Source organism: Rhinolophus ferrumequinum, chromosome X (genome assembly GCF_004115265.2).
Source record: "Rhinolophus ferrumequinum isolate MPI-CBG mRhiFer1 chromosome X, mRhiFer1_v1.p, whole genome shotgun sequence".
NCBI classification, from domain to species: domain Eukaryota; kingdom Metazoa; phylum Chordata; class Mammalia; order Chiroptera; family Rhinolophidae; genus Rhinolophus; species Rhinolophus ferrumequinum.
In genome coordinates this window covers 92,534,375-92,555,143 of record NC_046284.1, presented here as the reverse complement: position 1 = coordinate 92,555,143, position 20,769 = coordinate 92,534,375, and the positions used below count along the sequence as shown (strand labels likewise).

At 40.5% G+C, this 20,769-nt stretch overlaps 1 protein-coding gene across 2 annotated transcripts; it reads left to right on the top strand.

Annotated features, from left to right (window-relative positions):
• Positions 1-4,093: 4,093 nt before the first annotated feature.
• On the top strand, positions 4,094-18,924 carry DDX3X (DEAD-box helicase 3 X-linked). 2 transcript variants are annotated; one of them, XM_033104807.1, is made up of 17 exons: positions 4,094-4,317; positions 7,135-7,192; positions 8,682-8,729; positions 10,518-10,650; positions 11,617-11,775; positions 11,859-11,958; positions 12,410-12,545; positions 13,216-13,301; positions 13,502-13,600; positions 13,707-13,867; positions 14,295-14,439; positions 14,516-14,660; positions 14,861-15,042; positions 15,117-15,234; positions 15,544-15,697; positions 16,012-16,151; positions 16,354-18,924. In XM_033104807.1, the coding sequence occupies exons 1-17, from the start codon at positions 4,273-4,275 to the stop codon at positions 16,431-16,433; spliced, it is 1,989 nt and encodes a 662-aa protein (XP_032960698.1). In that variant the 5' UTR covers positions 4,094-4,272; the 3' UTR covers positions 16,434-18,924. The 2 variants fall into 2 exon arrangements, with proteins under 2 accessions (XP_032960698.1, XP_032960697.1); XM_033104806.1 differs by having other exon boundaries at positions 16,009-16,151.
• Positions 18,925-20,769: the final 1,845 nt, after the last annotated feature.

Below are 20,769 nucleotides of genomic sequence, written 5' to 3'. Positions count from 1 at the left end.
CCTGACAAATGGAGCGGATCTGATAGGTAAGAGTAGGTTACTTTGCTAATTCCTTTAGGATGGGCGAGCAGAACAAACCTGGTAGGCGAATTTCATTAGAAGGCGCCAGTTCCCTTCTTCAAACAGTTCCCTTCTCCAAACCGCTCCCCTTCCCCAAACAGACAAAAGGAAGGTATAAAGGTAGGAGCTTTTGCCTCAGTCACAGGCACCCCCCATTCGGGACCCCCTCCCGCTCAGGAGCTGCAACCTCTTCTCCTGCCTCTAATAAACTGTCCTTCCTGTTTTTAAAACTTTTTGCCTCTCCCTGGTCCGTGTTTCCATTCTTCGGCTTCAAGAGACACGATCCCGGCCCACACTCAGAAACTGCCGGCAGATCCAACATCACCTACATCACAGGGAGATAGAGGGGAAAGAGCAAATTAGTTTTATGAACAGAGTATGTAATTCCAACACAAGCCTGTATTCGGCCCTGTGAAGTTATGGCCAAGCTTCAAGTTCTACAATTGAGAGAGAAACTGCTAAAAGTGCCCCTATTACCTAAAATGCAGCATGGAATCTTGCGTGCTGGTGGAGCCCCTTCGCTGTACTTCTCAGACTTATCTTTCCTAAGGCAACGCAGTGTCTTTTCCCACCCCACCCCCCACCCTAATTCAGACCACGACCTAAGGCTTCCCTGTTATTTACTCCTTGTACTTCATGGTCATTTTGCACGAACGGAGGCAGAATGCGCTGGAGTTTTCTGTTTGGAAATATTTTTAGCATTGTTAGTGGTAGAGAAGATGCCCTCCGATATAATTTTGTTTTTCCTCTTGCCATCTTTGTGGGAGGAAAGCAGATTCCAGGCCAGATCTGCTATTTGGGAGTATAATTGCCTAAAACATTCCTGGTTTTGTATGTACCAGCTCTCACTCTTGGAGAATCAGGGTGTACAGCAATATCCTACTCTAAGACTCCTCTTTTTCCTTTGGAACTTTTATCAGACTTCATAGTAACGTTCTCCTAATCATTGTAAATTACCTGGCATTGGAAGCCAATCTGCTGTACCTGAAGCCCCAAACAAATAAACAAAAATCCCAAAAGGCTATTATTACACTTTCAAACATGAAAGGAGACACAGTGGGCAACTGCTTTTACCCCCACACCTATAATTAACCTGTGATTACAGTGAGTTCCCGACCGTCTTGAACTTTATTTCCTATCCACCCTAAAGGGAAGTATGGGTCAGTTGGACTCAGGAGGCCTTTCCCCTGGACCTTGCAGAAAAACGACTGGCAATCATGAAGTTTATGAAAAGCTCAGAGGTTTTGAAGTAGGAATATTTTTCTGTCAGTCCCCAAATGATGTAGGGGACTTTGGAGTGAGTGCCGGGATCGTGTCTCGTGAGACCGAAGAATGGAAGGAAACACGGACCCAGGAGAGGCAAAGAGTTTTAAAAAGTGGATAGTTTATTGAAAGCAAAGGATCAGAGCTCCCGAGCCGGAGGGGGTCCCGAATGGGGGTGCCCAGTGACTGAAGCAAAAGCTCTTAGGTTTATAACTTCCCTTGCCTGTTTGGGGAAGGGGAGCTGGCGCCTTTTAATGCCTTTTAATGAAATTTCGTCTACCAGGTTTGTTCTGCTTGTCCATCCTGAAGGAATGAGCAAAATAACCCACTCTTATCTATCAGATCTGCTCCGTTTGTCAGGCCAAAAGGAATTTTATGATTAACCTCAAGGCCTTGCTACATTTTGTCCTGGAGCGAAGGAGTGATTTCAAAACCTGGAGTTTTAGGATGTGGCTGTCTTTGTTTATTCTACCAGGGACCTCCCTGTCTACCTAACAACACGCTAACTAACCTGTCTCAGTTTCTATCTCTCGAAATCCATTTTGCTACTGCTTTTCTTCTAGCTGCAGAAGTATCTAATTATCTTTCTGCACGGTTTTAGGTTACTTGGACACATTATTTCTTTGCACCACCAGCTTTAGGTTACTTGGACACATTATTTCTTTGCACCACCAGCTTTAGGTTACTTGGACACATTATTTCTTTGCACCACCATAAAGTGATTTCAGTCTATGTCATTCTCAGAGAGTGGTGATGAAATTTGCTTAAAGTCACCTGTGGAAGCAAAATAATGGATGTAGACCCCTTAACATGCCCAGGTTACAACTTGCACAGGCTTGGCATTTGCATTCTTCACTCATCATCAAACATCTATTGAACATCTTTGCGCCACCATACCTAATACAGTCCTGGGATGTGACAAGTTCCCTCTCCTTTGTGGGCTCACACACAACTGCAGTATAATATGGTGTTAGAGTGGAGACTTGAATAGTGAGTGCTGTGTGAACAACCTACTGTGCTGGGGGAGTTGTGGATATGTACATGTATCCACCATGTGCTAAGCTCTTACTCCTCGCAAAGCACTGTCACGCGTGAGCTCTTGCACCCCAACCACCTTTTGAGGCAGAAACTATTTTAATTCTACGTTTACAGATAAGGACCCTGGGGCACTGAGACGTTAAATAAGTTGCCCCCAGTCACACAGTTGGAAGCAGTAGACAGGGATCTGAACCGCCAGGTCCAGGCTCTTGTCTGCTCTTGCCCCAGGACACAAGTGTTACATTATCTCTCTATCGCTTTAGAAATTTCAGTTTCAATTTTAAAAATCCGAAAGGGAGAGTGGTATGTGGGAAACTATGTGATGACAATGAGTTATCTGAATTACGGCAGCAGAAGACCCTTTGGAGGATGGTGGAAAACCCTGCGTAATATTTAATTCTGTCAGACTGCGGGCCAGAAAAGAGGGGGAAAAGCGTTTATGAGAACCACATCTGTGCCGCTCGCTTAAACTCAAGGACCCACTAGTCAACATATTTTCTTCTATTTAAAGGCCTGTGGCACTTAAGGTGGAACTAGGGGGGGGTAGCATGCTTAGGAGGGGGCCACAAGAAGGGGTTCCCGCAGAAACCCATTTCCTCCCATTCCACATCCACTGCAGTGTCCTGAGGGTCACCCCGACCCCAGGCCAATAATGTCATAGCATGTCCTTGGGCACGCCCAGACTGCACCCAGCACAAACACCCCAGATTCCCTAGGAGAGCCGTTCTTGATCACCAGGGTCCCCTGGCTTTGGGGGGAGGCAGCACCGCGCTGGAGGCCAGTGGCCCTGAGCCGTTGGGCGCCCCACGGGAAGAAACTAGGGGCCTAATGTAGCCTTTGTAACGGAGGGCCAGGGTCCCAGGACCGTGCGCAACCACCCGCTCAAGTTCAGCGAGCGATTGTCTCATTGTTTCCTAACCACGTGGGGGGAGGGGCGGGGAGCGCGCGCACGAGCGCGCTTGCGTCTGGGGGTGACACAGGTGGGACTATTGCGTTTCTAGGCGGCGCCCCTACTGCCTAGGTAACCGCGTTATAAAGTATCCGGCCACGAGGGCGCGCCTCCAGCTCCCCTCCGCCTTCAACCTGGTCACCATCCTACCCTCTTTCCTCCTGTCTCTCCCTCCTCCTCTTTCCGTTCTTTCCTCTTCCCTTCCCCCTCTTCCCTCCTCCCTTCCCCATCATCTCCCCATTACCCCCAGCCCCCGCATTCCGAGCACTCTAAGCCACTGTTTCCTACTCCACAAAATGGCCACCGCGCCTGACACCTGCGGTCACGTGATCCGCCACCCTCTGGGCTTCGGGCTTCTTTTTGCCTAACTCCGATTTCGAGGAGGCTGCCCGCGGAAGATCGAGGGCTTAGTTTGGAGAAATCTCAACAACATCTTCAAGTCCGGAGACTTAAGAGAGAAAGGAGAGGGAGAAGGCGCGCGCTAGAGAGAAAGGAACAGCAAAAACCGAGGGTGTAGGGTAAAGAAAGGGGAAAGAGGCCTAAGTTAAATTTTAAGGCCTCTTAGCTGGCGGAAAGCGAGTTCTCGCGAGATCTCGAGAACTTCAAGACTTAGGCTAGGGTACTAGTGGAGAGAAAAGAAGCTCAAGCGAACTAGGACAGCGTTTGGCGCTCTAGGATAGGACGACGAGCCGGGGACCGGACTCACTAGGAAGTCCCGCGAGGTTAGCACTGAATGAGCGCGCAGTAGCTAGGCAGAAGTGGTAACGGTAGGGGGAGTGCGGGAGTGAGAGGGAGGGCACACGTTTTACGTGCTGACGTAGCAGTCTTTCGAGTGGCTATATTAGATCCGTGGTCGTGCCGTCAGCTCCAGAGCCGCAGTTCTCCCGTGAGAGGACCATCGCGGTGAATCAAACACACTCGCTCAGCAGCGGAAGACTCCGAGTTCTCGGTACTCTTCAGGGATGAGTCATGTGGCGGTGGAAAATGCGCTCGGGCTGGACCAGCAGGTGAGTTGCAAGGAGCCCACCGGGCTGCAAGAATCTCTTCCCCTGACCTAGGCTGGCTTATGGCGTAGCGCTGAGTGACACCCTTAGTTCCCATTTTCTGGGTACGTCGGACTGGCGAGTGTCAATGGCCCGGGGGTATGGAGGGACGGGGAGGTGGCTGGAATGCTGGTTGTGGCTGTCGCCCGAGCCGGGGCTCAGACTTGGCCCCGGTATTGTCCCCGGGCAGAGCACAATGGCGGCTTTTGTGTGTGCGTGCGCAGGCGGGCGGAGGAGGGGTAGGGGGTGCGCGCGCTGTCGCGGATACGCGCACGCGCGAACCTCGACTGACTAGTGACCCATGGGTGGTGGGGGTGTACGTTGCGCGAATGGGGACTCTTTCGTCTCAAGGGCTTCGACCCTCAATTCGCGCGCAGCCGGGATTCCTGTGCTGGAGACCTGGCGGCGTTTGTGTGTGTGTGTGTGCGCGCGCACGGAGGAATGCGGCCCTGGAATGTGGGAGGGGGCGGCGCGGGGGGCAGCCTGCGCTCGGGGTAATGGCGGCGGCCTCCTTTGTGTGGTGCTGGGTGGCGCTGCGGCCCACTAGCGGGAGAGGCCCGACCAACGGGCCACTGGCCGGCGAGCGTCTGGGAAGGAGGGCGGAATGGGCATCTTGTTCCTCCGGGGCTTCCTTCCGCAGGCCTTCTCGCTCCAGCCCAGTTTCCGCAGGCCAGGCGCTGCGGCCCCGGAGGCCGCGCTTCCGGAGTGGAAAGTTTTGTGACGCAGAATTTTCGGGGAGGGCGGGGAGTAATGGGCCGTTGCGTTCGCGGTGGCGCTGGGCTCTAGAGATGGTTAAGGACCTGGAGCAGCCCTTTCTTCCGTACTTGCTCCAGTAGTCACTGGCAATTTAGCCGATGGCCACGCGTTTTTTTTTTTTTTTTTTTGGGGGGGGGTACCACGGGTTGTACGAGTGTCTGTATGTTATGTGATGTTTGATCCAGGAATTGCCCAGAAGAAAAAAATACCCCGAATATGACTTGGGGAAAAACAAAAAGTTTTGTTGACTTGTTGCTATTCGTGGAATAAAATTCTGAAGTAGGTGGAATAGGTGTGTTGTCTCAACTGGAATCCCCCTCTTCTAAGGGTGTGGGAGTAGAGGAGAGGAGAAAGTGTGAGCTGAGAGATGAGAGGGGTTATGGGCTTTGGTGGCAGGAAGTCGGCACATCCAGCTGCTGCAACAGTGACACTACGCTTCAGATAAGCTGTGGAGTGTTTGGAGTCTTTAAGTAAACTGCCTACCACGAACTCCGGAATAATTGTGAAGTGACGTTTAGTGACACAAATTGATTGATAGATTTTAAAGTAATCATGTAATACTTTTAGGGATTTAACGATGTTTCTTGGGAGCGGTTTTTTCCATTAATGAATCAATTATAGTACTCACGCGTCATTATGTCGAATGGAGCACAGACAAAAAAAATTTGGTGTCAGGAGCACAGGCTGTCCCCAACTTGAACTTTTTCCACATAAGTAATGCTGTTTTTTAAGATTCTAGGCAGGAATTAACTATTTAAATTTGTAATCGTTGTAATTTGAAAGGATATGCAGTCCTTAGAATTCAGCAACATTGACAACTGAGAAAATTGCAACAGTGTAATTCTAACAATTTACAGTAGCCTTTAAAGTTGCTTTTTATTTAGTTAATGTTGTCAAGTGTAAAATTAATAAAACTTGTAATGAGTGCAAAAAAGTTTTTGTTTCCATTGTGCTTTAAAGTGTCAGTGTGATGAGAAACTATTGCAGAGAGAAAGCCTGGCAGCGTTTTTTTTGCTAACAGAAATTACTGAAATAAGGCGCCTAAGACTTATCTCATTTTTTTTTTCTTTAAGACTTAGTATCTGCTTCCAATTTTCAGTGACTCCATTGATGATACAAAAGTATCATTTTGAGCTTTCACAGAGGAATTATGATACAGTGTATCAGCTTTGTAGACAGCTGTTAAGAGTACTGTGTGACTTAATTTTTTGTGCTTTTTAAAATGTTCTGGTACATACTTTTTACCCCCCTATTGCTTGTAGGTAGTTCCTGGTTAGTCATTACAGAATATGATGAAGATTTGTAGAATTGTTGAGGCTTTGAGCTACCAGTGTAAGGGGATAGGTGGAAATGGAGATGAAAGGCAGTAAAAAATTTCCTAGTATTGAAGGGCATTGAATGCCAGTTGTGCCATGAAAATGGGAGAATAAATAGGTACGTACTTCACAGGGTTGTGCTTAACATAGTGCTCAGTAAGTGGTGGATACATTATTAATAATTCATATTTTTAAGAGTGCTACCCTAATTAAAAATACTTGTGCAATATTTAGGGATAAAGGAATTAATTGTCTGACATCTTTCAGGTGTATTTTGTACAAGGTTTAAAATCCAAGTAGAAAGTTCTCATTGGAAATATTTGTTAAATATGATTGGAGCTAAAATTAATCCTTTGTCTATTTGACATTTTAAAATAATTTTAATTTCTTGAGCTTTTACTATGGAAGATGTTACAAGGAAAATTCGTTTTGAATGAATGAATTCAATTTGGGCCCAGTTTCTACTGGATAGCACCACCATTTTGGTGTGCTGCCAATATGTGCAGTAATACTGGTTTACATTTATTTAAAACTATATTGTCTTCAAAGCACTTTCTTTAGTCACATTTCTCATTATGGGTTTCACATCAACCCCTTGAGGCAGGCAGAGCAGCTAGTGCTATTAAATGCTAGCGGGCAGACTAGTTTTAGTTTTCTCTTAGTGTAATATTTCAGCGTACGGGCTGCTAACCATTCAACTCTCTTCTAGTTTGCTGGCCTAGACCTGAACTCTTCAGATAACCAGAGTGGAGGAAGTACAGCCAGCAGTAAGTAAAACATTTTACGGAGTCACTGAATATTAGAGCTTTAATATAATACTTTGTTGGACTTTAAGAATTTCCCCTCCAATTTTTATTGGGTAAAGAATTACATAGGCAGCATTATGTAGGATTTATGTAGTGGTGATCAATCTAAAGTATTGTGACCTTTTGGTAATAAAAGGACTAGTTTTCTTGAGTAAAAACAATAATTTTAAAAACCTATACTACACACAAATTAGAAGAGTTTGTCTATGAATCCTGAGCCCAGCTTCGTGGTGGTGGGGTTGTGTCTATCCCTGTTAGAGTGTATCTATCAGATTGACTCAAAGGGAACATTCACATTCAATTGTTACGGCTACCCCTTTTCCATGAAGAACACGAAACTAATAGAACAAAGCTATATTGAATCTTGGGGTAGTGGTTAGGATTTTAAATGGCATGTCGTATCATTCTTTTGAAAAGAAGTTATATGTAAAAGTTTATTCCGCCCCACCCCCCTGAGGTTTTTTGAGACTTGTTAGAGATCAGTATTAAGGTGTAGCGGATCTTGGTGGTCATTTGGCAATAGATTTGCTTCAGCTCTGGTCTATTCCAACCTATTAACTAAAAAAATAATGAAAGGGTGGGTACAGGCTGTAGGATTTGAACACTTCATGTACTATGTTACATAGTAAAGGACATGCCTTCATTTTTAGGCAAGAAGGGCTTCACGGGGCACATAGTTACTTTCTATTTGTTTAAATTTCACTGTATTTGCCATGCTAAGAATCTTAGTAATTGATCATCCTAATAAAGATCTCTACTATGTAATTCAACCCAGAAGGGAAAAAGAGAAGTTAAATTGCAGATTTACTAGTAATAAAGTGAGTTGACTTTTCTTTATTTGCTGGATATACATTATTTACTTTTGCCTTCTCATCCATTTTCTAGGCTGTATTTTTAACTGCATATAGAGCAACAGTTGATTTTCCTTAAATTCAGCAAGCCCCAAATTAAAACTCCCAATTCCTTGAAAACATTTCCCCTTTTCAACTTTTCCACATTTATTCTGGTTTGGAATTTACCAGGATAGAAACAAAAAAAGCATCTTAGTGGCCAATTGTGTGATTTATTACATAGTAGTGTTTTAGGTTATGGTAATACTTAAGTTGTAACTATGTTGTTAGCTTGTAACATCTGAAATCATAGCAGCCTTTAAAGTAATTGTATCAAATTAACCACTAGTGGCAAGTTAAATGTATTTATTTGTAGACTTCAACTATTAAGTTCCAAGTCAAATTTTTGTTTGCCAAACTTGTCTTCCACCCCTTTTAAATCACCTAATTAAAGTAAAACTGGATTCATTTTCCCCCCTCTCAATTTCCAAGTAAGTTGTTAGACGAAGGCTGGAGGTTAAAATTTTTTTTTCCAGGACTCTGATTTAATAGCACAAGCTTTGGTAAGCTTTAACTTGGAGGTTTTTGACATTTGATTTTATTATTATTATTATTTTTAGAAGGGCGCTATATTCCTCCTCACTTAAGGAACAGAGAAGCCACTAGAGGTAAGTCCTTTGAGCAATTTGTAGACCTAATTTTTGCTGAGTTTAGAAGTTGGAGCCTAGGGAAAATGAGGCACCTTGGGAAGTCTGTAATCATTGTGCTCTTCTCTGCTGTCAGCTGGTTCAAATGTTAGGACTTAATTTGGGAAAAACTCATCTAATCACACAGTGGAAAATTCTGCGTTTCCTGTCATACTCTTCTGAGGCCAAGGGCATGGTGTTGTATAATTTAACTAGTCTCATGCTTAATCTGTGTTTGTAATCATTCACGGCATGATTTCAGTTTGAAAAAGGTGAGTGGGCACCCTGCTATGTAAGCCAAACTGCATGGTGATTAACTTGTCCTGCAGAGGTGCCAACACTAAGATGGAGTTATTGTGGATTAGTTAGGGTATATAGCATTGGGCACACACCCAATAAGTTTGGAGTGATTCTCTGGTTTCATTTCCTTGCCTTAACTACTTCAATTGAAAGGCTTTATCTAAAAGGTATCACAACACCTGGTCTTTTCCCATTTAGTTTGTAAGGTAGTGATAGAAAACTAGTAGATGTCTCATCATGGGAGAACTGTTTAGGTGCTGTATATTCCGTAAAACAGGTGATCTGAAATTTGGAGGCAAGAGGAAGGTCGGGAAAACTATTTAAAGGTCTGGGGGAGGGAAGGTACTGGATAAAGAAGGTAGGATTGAAAAGGTGGAAAAAGAGTCCTCCACAGGAGCATGTGGTTTGCTGTCATTCCTCCACATCCATATGTAGTGTATGCTGGCAATACATGGATATACAGTCTGTATTATTTCTTTAATATCAGTTTGTCTTTATCATCATGGGTGTTCTCATTATTTTCTTAGACTGTACTAGCTGGAATTGACCTCCATGTATATTTAGTGCTCCCTGCACCTTTGTTGCAGTGGCAGAAATCAAAGGGGGAGAGGCAGTGTCAAGAGATTTTAGAGCTGAAAGAGATCTTAGAAATCTAACTCAACTCTTTATTGATAGCTAAGGCTGTTGGTCACCAGACTGGCTAATAACAGAGTGAAAGTAACTTAAATAACTTGTAAATTATCTGTTTAGTAAAGTGTCACTGAAGCTGATTACATCTTCTACTTGTCTTTAAACCCTCTGCCTATCTGACTAATTTATACTTTTGTCATCCCCTCTTACTGAATGTTTATAGCTGTTCCAACTAAGAGTGAGTAGAGAGGAGGATTTTCCTTTTTTCTAGGTATTTTTGATTCTCGCCTGACTACTATATTTCATGTGAATAGAGCACTATTCTTAAACTTTTTGCTATTGAAACTGAAAAATACTGCATTAAACCAAATAATCTGACACTCTTAAGAAGAATGTTTTAAGTGACTGTCACCTAAGAAACATTGAAATGGTGGTAACTGGTTCCTAGTAAACTCATTCATACCTGTTAAATGAATGGAAATTAAATTTTGGTGGTAATAAACAATACCATAATCATTGCATTACAGGCAAAGCTATTGACTTTTTGGAGGTGGTATTCATTAGGAACATTTTTAGATTGTCAGATTGCTTGCTTTAGTATACAGTACTTTCTAGTGGAGAGAATTAAAGAGATAAAACATTTTGTGTGCTGATGTAAATCAGCTCTAAAGTTTGGTTCTCTGTAGTGCCACGATAGGACTTATTTCCATTGTCTTTCCAGTCCACATAGATAAGATAAAGTTGGTGGAGGGCATTCAAATTTGGAATCATAAGTATTATGTTAAGGTATTGTCAATTTCTAATTAATGCAGTAAAATGTTTTGTTTTTTTTTATTGAAGGATTCTACGATAAAGACAGTTCAGGGTGGAGTGCTAATAAAGATAAGGATGCATATAGCAGTTTTGGATCTCGTAGTGATTCAAGAGGGAAGTCTAGTTTCTTCAGCGATCGTGGAAGTGGGTCAAGGGGAAGGTAAGTGATTTCTTCTTGTCTTGCGTTTGTACAGTATTGCAATTTAGGAATTGGTCTTTAATTTGATAAGTCCTCATCCTTGTACTCTGATCATTAAGCAGGATATTTTCCCCCTTAATGGACTACCTATTAGGATATTAAGCATTATATCTGTTTAATCATACTATCTTTGCTGTAAGAGATCTTTACTAAATTGAACTTGTTACATAGGTAGAAATTAGATGAGAACAAGAACATGCCCTTTGGCATAGATGAAATCAGTTATTTTTACATTCCTCTAATTTTAGATATTCATTTTTAAAAAAAGTGTATCTAGTGAATGGCCTAATTTGATTGAGATTTTTGTGGATATTCTATGACAATTTTTAAACACCTTATATTTTTGATTATACAAGTGTGGTGAACTGACCTCATGCACCTAATAGCTGTGGTTAGTCCTGTGTGTCCTGATTTTTCGCAAACAGGCCTAAAACTCTAAAAACATCTTAATTCAGGTAAGGATTATTTTCTACCTTTTATTCAAAGTCTGTCACACAGGTAAATTGTCCTTTAAATGACATCCTGGTAAAACCAGGACAATTGATAATTTGGTGTGCCATTTTCTTTTCCCTACCACTGAAGATAAGTAGATGAGAACTTTATATAAAGGTGTAAGTTATGTGCTGATTTCAGAATATATAAAGACTTGATTCTTCAGCATGTGTGAGGCTTGTGTAGGCTGTATAATTTTATAGAAATAAAGATACTGACTTTAGAAAATAAAGTTAATGTAAATGATACATACAATCTGGCTAATTAGAGGGCCTTATTTGTCAAATAAAAATAAGCCAGAATTGGATTGTTGCCATATCCCTGAAGTTAGCCATAATGAATAATTCAACTTCTCCAGGTACCGTTCTAGAGTAGTGGTAGGAATCTGATAATGGTTAAAGGATATGATTCTGATTAATTGCTTGTGCTGTTCAGGTTTGATGATCGTGGACGGAGTGACTATGACGGCATTGGCAGCCGTGGTGACAGAAGTGGCTTTGGCAAATTTGAACGTGGTGGAAATAGTCGCTGGTGTGACAAATCAGATGAGGATGATTGGTCAAAACCACTCCCACCAAGTGAACGTTTGGAACAGTAAGTTTCTGAAATGTAAGTTACTTGTGATGCAGCCTTCTTAGCTGGTATAACAAATACATCTACCAATCTTTTGATTTCAGGGAACTCTTTTCTGGAGGCAATACTGGAATTAACTTTGAGAAATATGATGATATTCCAGTTGAGGCAACAGGCAACAACTGTCCTCCACACATTGAAAGTGTAAGTATTTTTGCTTGATCTTTTAAGATGGAGGGAAGTGTAAATGTTTTCACAGCACATGAAAATGAGATGGGCTTCCTAAAGGCATGTGTAGACCATGCCTACTTTAACAATTTTAAAGTTACTTTAAAAACCAGCCTCGTTAGCTTGTGAAAAGGGAGAGATTGAGCTCAATGTCACCATTAATACAAAATAGGAAATGGGTCAAACATAGAAGGAACCCAAAACTTCTCCAGTGTAGATTAAGCCTACAGGGGTTTTTTTTTCTTCCTTTTCAAAATGTAACATAATTTTTACTTAAAGCAACTGTAAACTAAAGTACAAATCAGCTATTGGTTGTTTTTTCCCCATTGTATTAGTATAAGACAAAAATGGTTCCAGATAACATTTCTAGCTGTTGAATTTAACTTTAATTTAAATTTAAATTTAACTTTGTTGAATTTCTTGACAGTTCAGTGATGTTGAGATGGGAGAAATTATTATGGGAAACATTGAGCTTACTCGTTATACTCGCCCAACTCCAGTGCAAAAGCATGCTATTCCTATTATCAAAGACAAAAGAGACTTGATGGCTTGTGCCCAGACAGGTAAGTTCACTTGATAAAAGTAAAGGCGGGGGATAAGATAGCCTGTGATCCATAGGAATGTGGCCAGGGGAAAGGTGCCTCCATGGGTAAAGTAGCACCCCCCATACTTTGGGAATGGGGGGTAGTTGCTAGCCTCTGAATTCAGTACAAGCCTGACTATATCTGTGAGTTTGACCAGTTTGAAACAGGGTGGCAAAATACCCCCACTAAAAATACATAGCATTTGAATCATTTGGTATCTCTTTCCCTATGGAAGAGGGAGAATGTTATCCTTTGTACACTATCAATATATACCTACAGGGAAGTGTTAGAAATTAAAATTGACACCACTTTTGAGGCAAAATTGCTGCTTTCTTTACAAACAAATGCAAAGAAGTGAATACTGCATTGTTATCAGAGTTTGGTACACTTTTCTTGTAAAGGAACAAAATAAACATTTTCTTGTGGGGTATGTGGCCTCTGCAACTACTCAGGTAAATTATTGAGAAAAAGTTGTATTTTTATCTACAAAAATAGTCTGGGCCTCGGTTTTTAACTTAGCTGTTCATTTTTAGAAAATTTATTTAGATGTAAAGTAAAAATACTCATTAGTAATAGGGCCGTTACAATATCTTGTCATCTACCAATACAGTTTTTCTGTAGTTGAATAAATGTGCTTTCTCTTAAACAGGGTCTGGAAAAACTGCAGCATTTCTTTTGCCCATCTTGAGTCAGATTTATTCGGATGGTCCAGGCGAGGCCTTGAGGGCCATGAAGGTAAATATTTCTTTATAAAATGGGAAGTTATTGGATCTCCACGTAGGTAGCTGTAGAGAGCTTTCTAAATGACATTTAAGACTTATTCCAATGTTTTTAATGGAAAACAGTTTTCAAGTGCAATCCGTAAATTACAGAGGGAATTATAATGAATTTTTTAAGAGGATGTTAAGAGTTTAATTCATAAATTAATTTCTTAGGAAAATGGAAGGTATGGGCGTCGCAAACAATACCCAATCTCCTTGGTATTAGCACCGACTAGAGAATTGGCAGTACAGATCTATGAGGAAGCCAGGAAGGTAAGTATGCATGAAAGTGATTGGCTTTCTCATTGATTCTAATGAAATGTTTTATGCCCATGTAAAAGTCTCAGCCTTGAAGTTGATGAAATTTCTTTGCTTACAGTTTTCATACCGATCTAGAGTTCGTCCTTGTGTGGTTTATGGTGGTGCCGATATTGGTCAGCAGATTCGAGACTTAGAACGTGGATGCCACTTACTAGTAGCCACTCCAGGACGTCTAGTGGACATGATGGAAAGAGGAAAGATTGGATTAGACTTCTGCAAGTACGTTAATTTTTAAATGTCTGAAGAATGCAGTGTTAATTTTTTAAAAATTACTGGCCATTAGTTTTGTAGTACTTAATTGGCATTGTCTAAAATTTAAGTTTTAGAAGTGGTTTATTTTAATCTTAAAACTTACAAAAAGTTTGCTCATTGTAATTTTAGTGTTGAAAATCAGTGACTTTTTGTAGAGGCTGAGAAGGACCAGTCTGTGGGACAGAGTCAAGTAGTAAGAGCTAATTTGGCTGTGTGATCTTGGATGATTTATTTAGTGGCAAAAATCCTTGGCTGTGTCTCGTGTACATGTATCAAATTTGTGTGATGTGAGGTTTTTAATTACCTGAATGAATTGAATATATAATTATACTTAAAGATAACAGCTATACTAAAACTCTTCTCAAATTCTAAACTGAATTTTTTTTCATGATAGATACTTGGTGTTGGATGAAGCTGATCGGATGTTGGATATGGGGTTTGAACCTCAGATACGCAGAATAGTTGAACAAGATACAATGCCGCCGAAGGGAGTTCGCCACACTATGATGTTTAGTGCTACTTTCCCCAAGGAAATACAGGTATTGTTTACTGCAAACTTCATTTAGTTAGGAATTTGCGTATCTTAGTAGATAATAAAAAAAATTTTTCTTTCAGATGCTTGCTCGTGATTTCTTGGATGAATATATCTTTTTGGCTGTAGGAAGAGTTGGCTCTACCTCTGAGAACATCACACAGAAAGTAGTTTGGGTGGAAGAGTCAGACAAACGGTCATTTCTGCTTGACCTTCTAAATGCAACAGGTAAAATTATGAATAATTTTAGCATTACTCTGGTGCCATGTAAGTAATGAGAATCCGTTTGGCATCTATTGCTTTTCCTCCCCCATTCGAAACATTCTGTTAAAATGGGTTATTTTAATTGCCTCTATTTGCATGTTTACTAAGTACAAAGAGAACCTGCCCCTATTAGTGACAAAAACCTTGTAATTTCTCAAATTTAGGCAAGGATTCACTGACCTTAGTATTTGTGGAGACCAAAAAGGGTGCAGATTCTCTGGAGGATTTCTTATACCATGAAGGATATGCTTGTACCAGTATCCATGGAGACCGATCTCAGAGAGATAGAGAAGAGGCCCTTCACCAGTTCCGCTCAGGAAAAAGTCCAATTCTAGTGGCTACAGCAGTATGTATAATCTTGTTTTCATGTTGAACTATTGGTTTTAAGTGGGCCGTGTATAACACAAGTTTACCTTGCAGGTAGCAGCAAGAGGACTGGACATTTCAAATGTAAAACATGTTATCAATTTTGACTTGCCAAGTGATATTGAGGAATATGTACATCGCATTGGCCGTACAGGACGTGTAGGAAACCTTGGTAAGTGTTTGGTTACTTGATGGTCTGGTTGTTTAGATTTTTCAGTATGATGCATGCAGCAGAGAACTTTTCAGGATCTTAAACTATAAGAACTCTATTTCCAAGGAATGTAGTTAAAATATATTTAAGCAATAGAAGTGACAGAAAAGTCAGGTTTTGTTACAAAGAACTTTGAGTTGGTTAAATAGCAAATTGTCACTTTCCCCCCCCTAGTTTCCTACTTAATATTCTGCTTAGGAAAGTAAGAAGAGAATACTATGCTACTTTAGTATAGAAGACCTTAATTTATGTACTTTTTGAAACTTTTAGGTCTTGCCACCTCCTTCTTTAATGAGAGGAACGTAAACATCACCAAGGATTTGTTGGATCTTCTTGTTGAAGCTAAACAAGAAGTGCCATCTTGGTTAGAAAACATGGCGTATGAACACCACTACAAGGGTAGTAGTCGTGGACGATCTAAGAGGTGAGATACAGATGGTTTATAATGAGGGGGATGGGTGCTTTGTCCAAGGTTAAGTTTAAGAAGCTTAACTTTCTTAGGCTGCCCGGATCTTTGGGGTAAAGGAGATATTATTAAAAAGGATGACACTAAGTTAGTGACAGACTTGCATGACTAAGGCCTTTTGAGTCACTATTAGGGAAAATAGGGCTGGATGGGGAATTGATTGAATTGAAAACTCAGAAATGGGCGGTTGGGAAGTTTTAGCAAGAATTCTGGGTTATTTAGTGGGATTTCATCTTCATGTGAACCAATACACGTTTTCGTCCTCACAGTAGTCGATTCAGTGGAGGGTTTGGTGCCAGAGACTATCGACAGAGTAGTGGCGCCAGCAGTTCCAGCTTCAGCAGCAGCCGCGCCAGCAGCAGCCGCAGTGGTGGAGGCGGCCACGGCAGCAGCAGAGGGTTTGGCGGCGGAGGTAATGTTCATTTTCAACCTCAGGTCTTTGGGAAGGTAGGGTGTTTTCATTGGAGTCATCTCTTTCAAAGCCTAATTGAAAACATCGAAGTTCAACCCTGTAGATTGCTTTTTGTAATTTTACATTAAAGTACTTAAAGAAGGGAAAGACTGTATTTAGCAATGGATGACTTAATTAATTTCTCTTTTTATTCTCTCATTAGGTGGCTATGGAGGCTTTTACAACAGTGATGGATATGGAGGAAATTATAACTCCCAGGGGGTTGACTGGTGGGGTAACTGAACCTGCTTTGCAGTAGGTCACCCTGCCAAACAAGCTAATATGGAAACCACATGTAACTTAGCCAGACTATACCTTGTGTAGCTTCAAGAACTCGCAGTACATTACCAGCTGTGATTCTCCACTGAAATTTTTTTTTTAAGGGAGCTCAAGGTCACATGAAGACATGAAAGGAACAATCAGCAGCCCTGTTCGGAAGGTGGTTTGAAGACTTCATTGCTGTAGTTTGGATTAACTCCCCTCCCGCCAACCCCCATCCCAAACTGCATTTATAATTTTGTGACTGAGGATCATTTGTTTGTTAATGTACTGTGCCTTTAACTTTAGACAACTTTTTATTTTGATGTCCTGTTGGCTCAGTAATGCTCAAGATATCAATTGTTTTGACAAAATAAATTTACTGAACTTGGGCTAAAATCAAACCTTGGCACACAGGTGTGATACAACTTAACAGGAATCATCGATTCATCCATAAATATTATAAGGAAAATACTTACGTGGTAGCCTGCATTAGGGCTTTTTGATACTTGCAGATTGGGGAAAAACCAACAACAAACGTCTTGAAGCATATTCAATGGAATTAGTTTCTAATGTGGCAAACTGTATCAAGTTAAAGTTCTGATTTGCTCACTCTATCCTGGATAGGTATTTAGAACCTGATAGTCTTTAAACAAGCCATTCCAGTCATGATGAGGTGATGTATGAATACATGCATACATTCAAAGCACTGTTTTCAAAGTTAATGCAAGTAAATACAGCAATTCCTCTTTCAATGTTTAGGCAGATCATTATGAGCTAGCCAAATGTGGGCATATTATTACAGGGAAAGTTTAAAGCTCTGATAACTTGAAATAGGTTTTTAGGAGAATTCATCTACTTAGACTTTTTAAATGCCTGCCATAAATGAAATTGAAATGGTAGAATGGCTGACCACAGCAATGACCAGCCCTCATTAGGGCCCTGGATGATTTTTGGTCTAATAACGCATGCTAGTGTTGATGTTTTTTGGTCAAGAGGGTATGAACAGGAAGAATTAATGCAGCAGGCTTTATTTTAAATGCCGATTCACATTACTCTGTTCAAGCTGCGTTGATGTTAAACTGGCTTACTATAGACTTTGTAAAAATGGCTCCAGAAGAGTAACAAACTGAAATCTTTGAGATCACACAGGTTGGAAATATGTACATAACTGCACAAGGTGTCAATTCTGCTATACAGTGCAGTTTTAGTCAGTTTTAGTTGCATAGGTTTCCATTGTATTTATAGTCTGTTTATGCTAAATCTGGCCAAAGATGAGCATTGTCCACCACTAAAATGCCTCTGCCACTTTGAATTCTGTGCTAATTTTGTGGCCAGAATGCGGTGATCAAAAAGCTCAATCTTTTTACAGTGGCATAGGAAGATGGCAAAAATTCCTAAAGTGCAATAGATTTTCAAGTGTATTGTGCCTTGTTCTAAAACTTTTATTAAGTAGGTGCACTTGACAGTATTGAGGTCATTTGTTATGGTGCTATTTCAATTAGTCTAGGTTTAGGCCCTTGTACATTTTGCCCATAACTTTTTACAAAATACTTCTTTTATTGCACATTCAGAGAATTTTATATATATGTCTTGTGTGCGTGTCCTTAAACTTCCAATCTTATTTTGTCTCGGAGATTGTTGAACGCAGCTTGTCTAGGAAGGGGGATGGGACTAGATTCTAAAATTTATTTGGGACCATGGGAGTGATAGTTGGGAAGAAAACTATTTGCACACGACAGATTTCTAGATACTTTTTGCTGCTAGTTTTATGTAATATTTATTGAACATTTTGACAAATATTTATTTTTGTAAGCCTAAAAGTGATTCTTTGAAAGTTTAAAGAAACTTGACCAAAAGACAGTACAAAAACACTGGCACTTGAATGTTGAATGTCACCGTATGCGTGAAATTATATATTTCGGGGTAGTGTGAGCTTTTAATGTTAAGTCATATTAAACTCTTAAGTCAAATTAAGCAGACCCGGCATTGGCAGTGTAGCCATAACTTTCTGATGTTAGTGAAAACATAATTGGCGACTTGAAATTATTCATGCCAAGGTTTTGATACACTTGTCTTAAGATAATAATGAAACACTTCAAAACACTGATACGAAGTGTCCGGATTCTCAGATGTTTGTTGCGTGAGTTTTGTTTAGTTGTGTGTATTTTTTTTCCAGTGAATGTCTGGCACATTGCAATCCTCAAACATGTGGTTATCTTTGTTGTATTGGCATAAGTCAGTGACTTGTACATTCAGCAATAGCATTTGAGCAAGTTTTGTCAGTAAGCAATATTTTCAGTTTAAAGTTTCAAAAATCATGTAAGAATGGATTTAAACTTGCTGAATGTAAAGATTGAACCTCAAGTCACTGTAGCTTTAGTAATTGCTTATTGTATTAGTTTAGATGCTAGCACTGCATGTGCTGTGCATATTCTGATTTTATTAAAATAAAAAATTGAACCTGCACAGTCTCCTTTGTTGTCAATCGTGGTTTATTATTAGAGGTGAAAATAAAGTTGTGCTCTTGCCTGAAGATTTGTAAGACGTTATTTTTTTGGTTGCTGTCTAGTGCTGATTTTGAGATGTCTCTTGGACTGAATTAACTCTGGTACCATAAAGTATTTGTAATACAGTGAGAAGGATTTTTTGTAATAGATGGAAATAAAAAAAAAGTCCTTATTGATGTACAGCATGTGTTACAAATTGGCTTGTACTTCAAGCAGTTGAATGTGGGTGGGAATCTTACTTGAGGCATTTTGACATGAAGGATGACTGAATAGTGGAAGAGTGAAATCCAACAAGTGATTGTCAGCAACTTAGGGCTCAAGAACGTATTTGGGGTAAGGGTGATAGAGATGGCATGGGCACCGCCGTCGCTGCCCTTTTTTGCTGACATCCATAACAATACTGGCAGCTTGCTGCCAATTAACAGGAGGTGGAATGAGCCGTAACTGGATAGATAATTTCTAAGAACTTGGGATGAATCATAGACGAGGCTAGTCGTGTTTTAGGGATCAAAAATTGGCTATTTAATGTGGTTCAACCTAATGAAAATAAGCATATTGAGCTTTTGTAGGTATGCAGTATGGTAACTTTGTAATGAATACTTGCTTCTGGATAGTTAGCCCTTTTCAGGGTTAGTCTTGATATCAAAGCAGTTTTTAGAGCAGAATTTTGAAACATGCCATACTGGTTTTGGAGATAGTAAAGTGTGGGGGAAGGTATTTGAGTCTGAGTTTGGTCAAAATAAGTGGAAAGGTTAAGATGGCTACATTGGAAAGAGTCAATGTCTGAAGATGGTTCAAATAGAGTGAAACTGGATTCCAGGGATGATTCAAGGTCCTTCATGTAAATTATGAGAAGAGAACACTTCAGATCTGCGCCTAGGGAACTGCCTAAATTGATGATTATAACCCAAGTTTTACTATATTCTGTATTTTATAGATAACATAGTATTTCCAGGGTTTCCCCAGTCTCTTGGCTGAAAGTCAACACCAGATAATTTTTTTTCAAAAGTGACTTGGAGCATGTTTGAAAATATCCAATGTCTTTACACTCAATACAAATTGTGTTTTGTCGGGTGGCTATTTCCCTTGTCCCGATGCTAACTGAGTGGTCATAGGCTGGCTCTTTGAAGCTCAGTGACATCTGTTGACAGTGATCTTAACCCCATTCCTGAGCACCAGAGTGTAGATTTCATTCACTGAAGTTACAGGACTATTGAAAGTAGCTTCTTTTTCTCTTCTGTTTTCATTTAACATGATTCTGGGTATATTTAAACCTGCTTTGCTTCATATTTTGTCTTTTGCCCTTGTGATCTATTTTTCAGCATGTTTAGTCTGTTAGTTTAATGTGGTTTTCCTATATAGTGACTTCAATCTTTCCTCATTTTCATTATTCTTTTCCCTACCTACACCTGAGTTTTTCTTTAAAAAAAAAAAAAACAACTTTTAAGTGTGTTGTTCCAGGAATCATCGGCTCCAAGTCAAGTAGTTGTTTCAATCGAGTTGTGGAGGGCGCAGCTCACAGTGGCCCTCTTAGGGATCGAACCGGCAACCTTGTTAAGAGCACCACGTTCTAACCAACTGAGCTATGTGGCCACTCCTGAGTTTTTCTTTAGGATTAGGATGATCGTGACCTGGAACCTTGTTTTTTATGGGAGAAAACAATACAGGAGGAGATGTCACAACACAAAGGGTTAAACAACATGATTCAGCAATTTTGCTCCTTGGAGAATTCCACCTAGGAGAAACAAGTCTACAACTTATGTTTGTATGCAAATGTTCATAGCATTATTCACAATAACCAAAAGTGGAAA

Bases quoted from the DNA above. Each gene is read 5' to 3' on its own strand.
- DDX3X (XM_033104806.1), top strand. From the start codon at position 4,273: ATGAGTCATGTGGCGGTGGAAAATGCGCTCGGGCTGGACCAGCAG. The intron at 7,193-8,681 runs GTAAGTAAAACA...TATTATTTTTAG, and splicing joins TGGAGGAAGTACAGCCAGCA to AAGGGCGCTATATTCCTCCT. The intron at 13,601-13,706 runs GTAAGTATGCAT...CTTTGCTTACAG, and splicing joins TCTATGAGGAAGCCAGGAAG to TTTTCATACCGATCTAGAGT.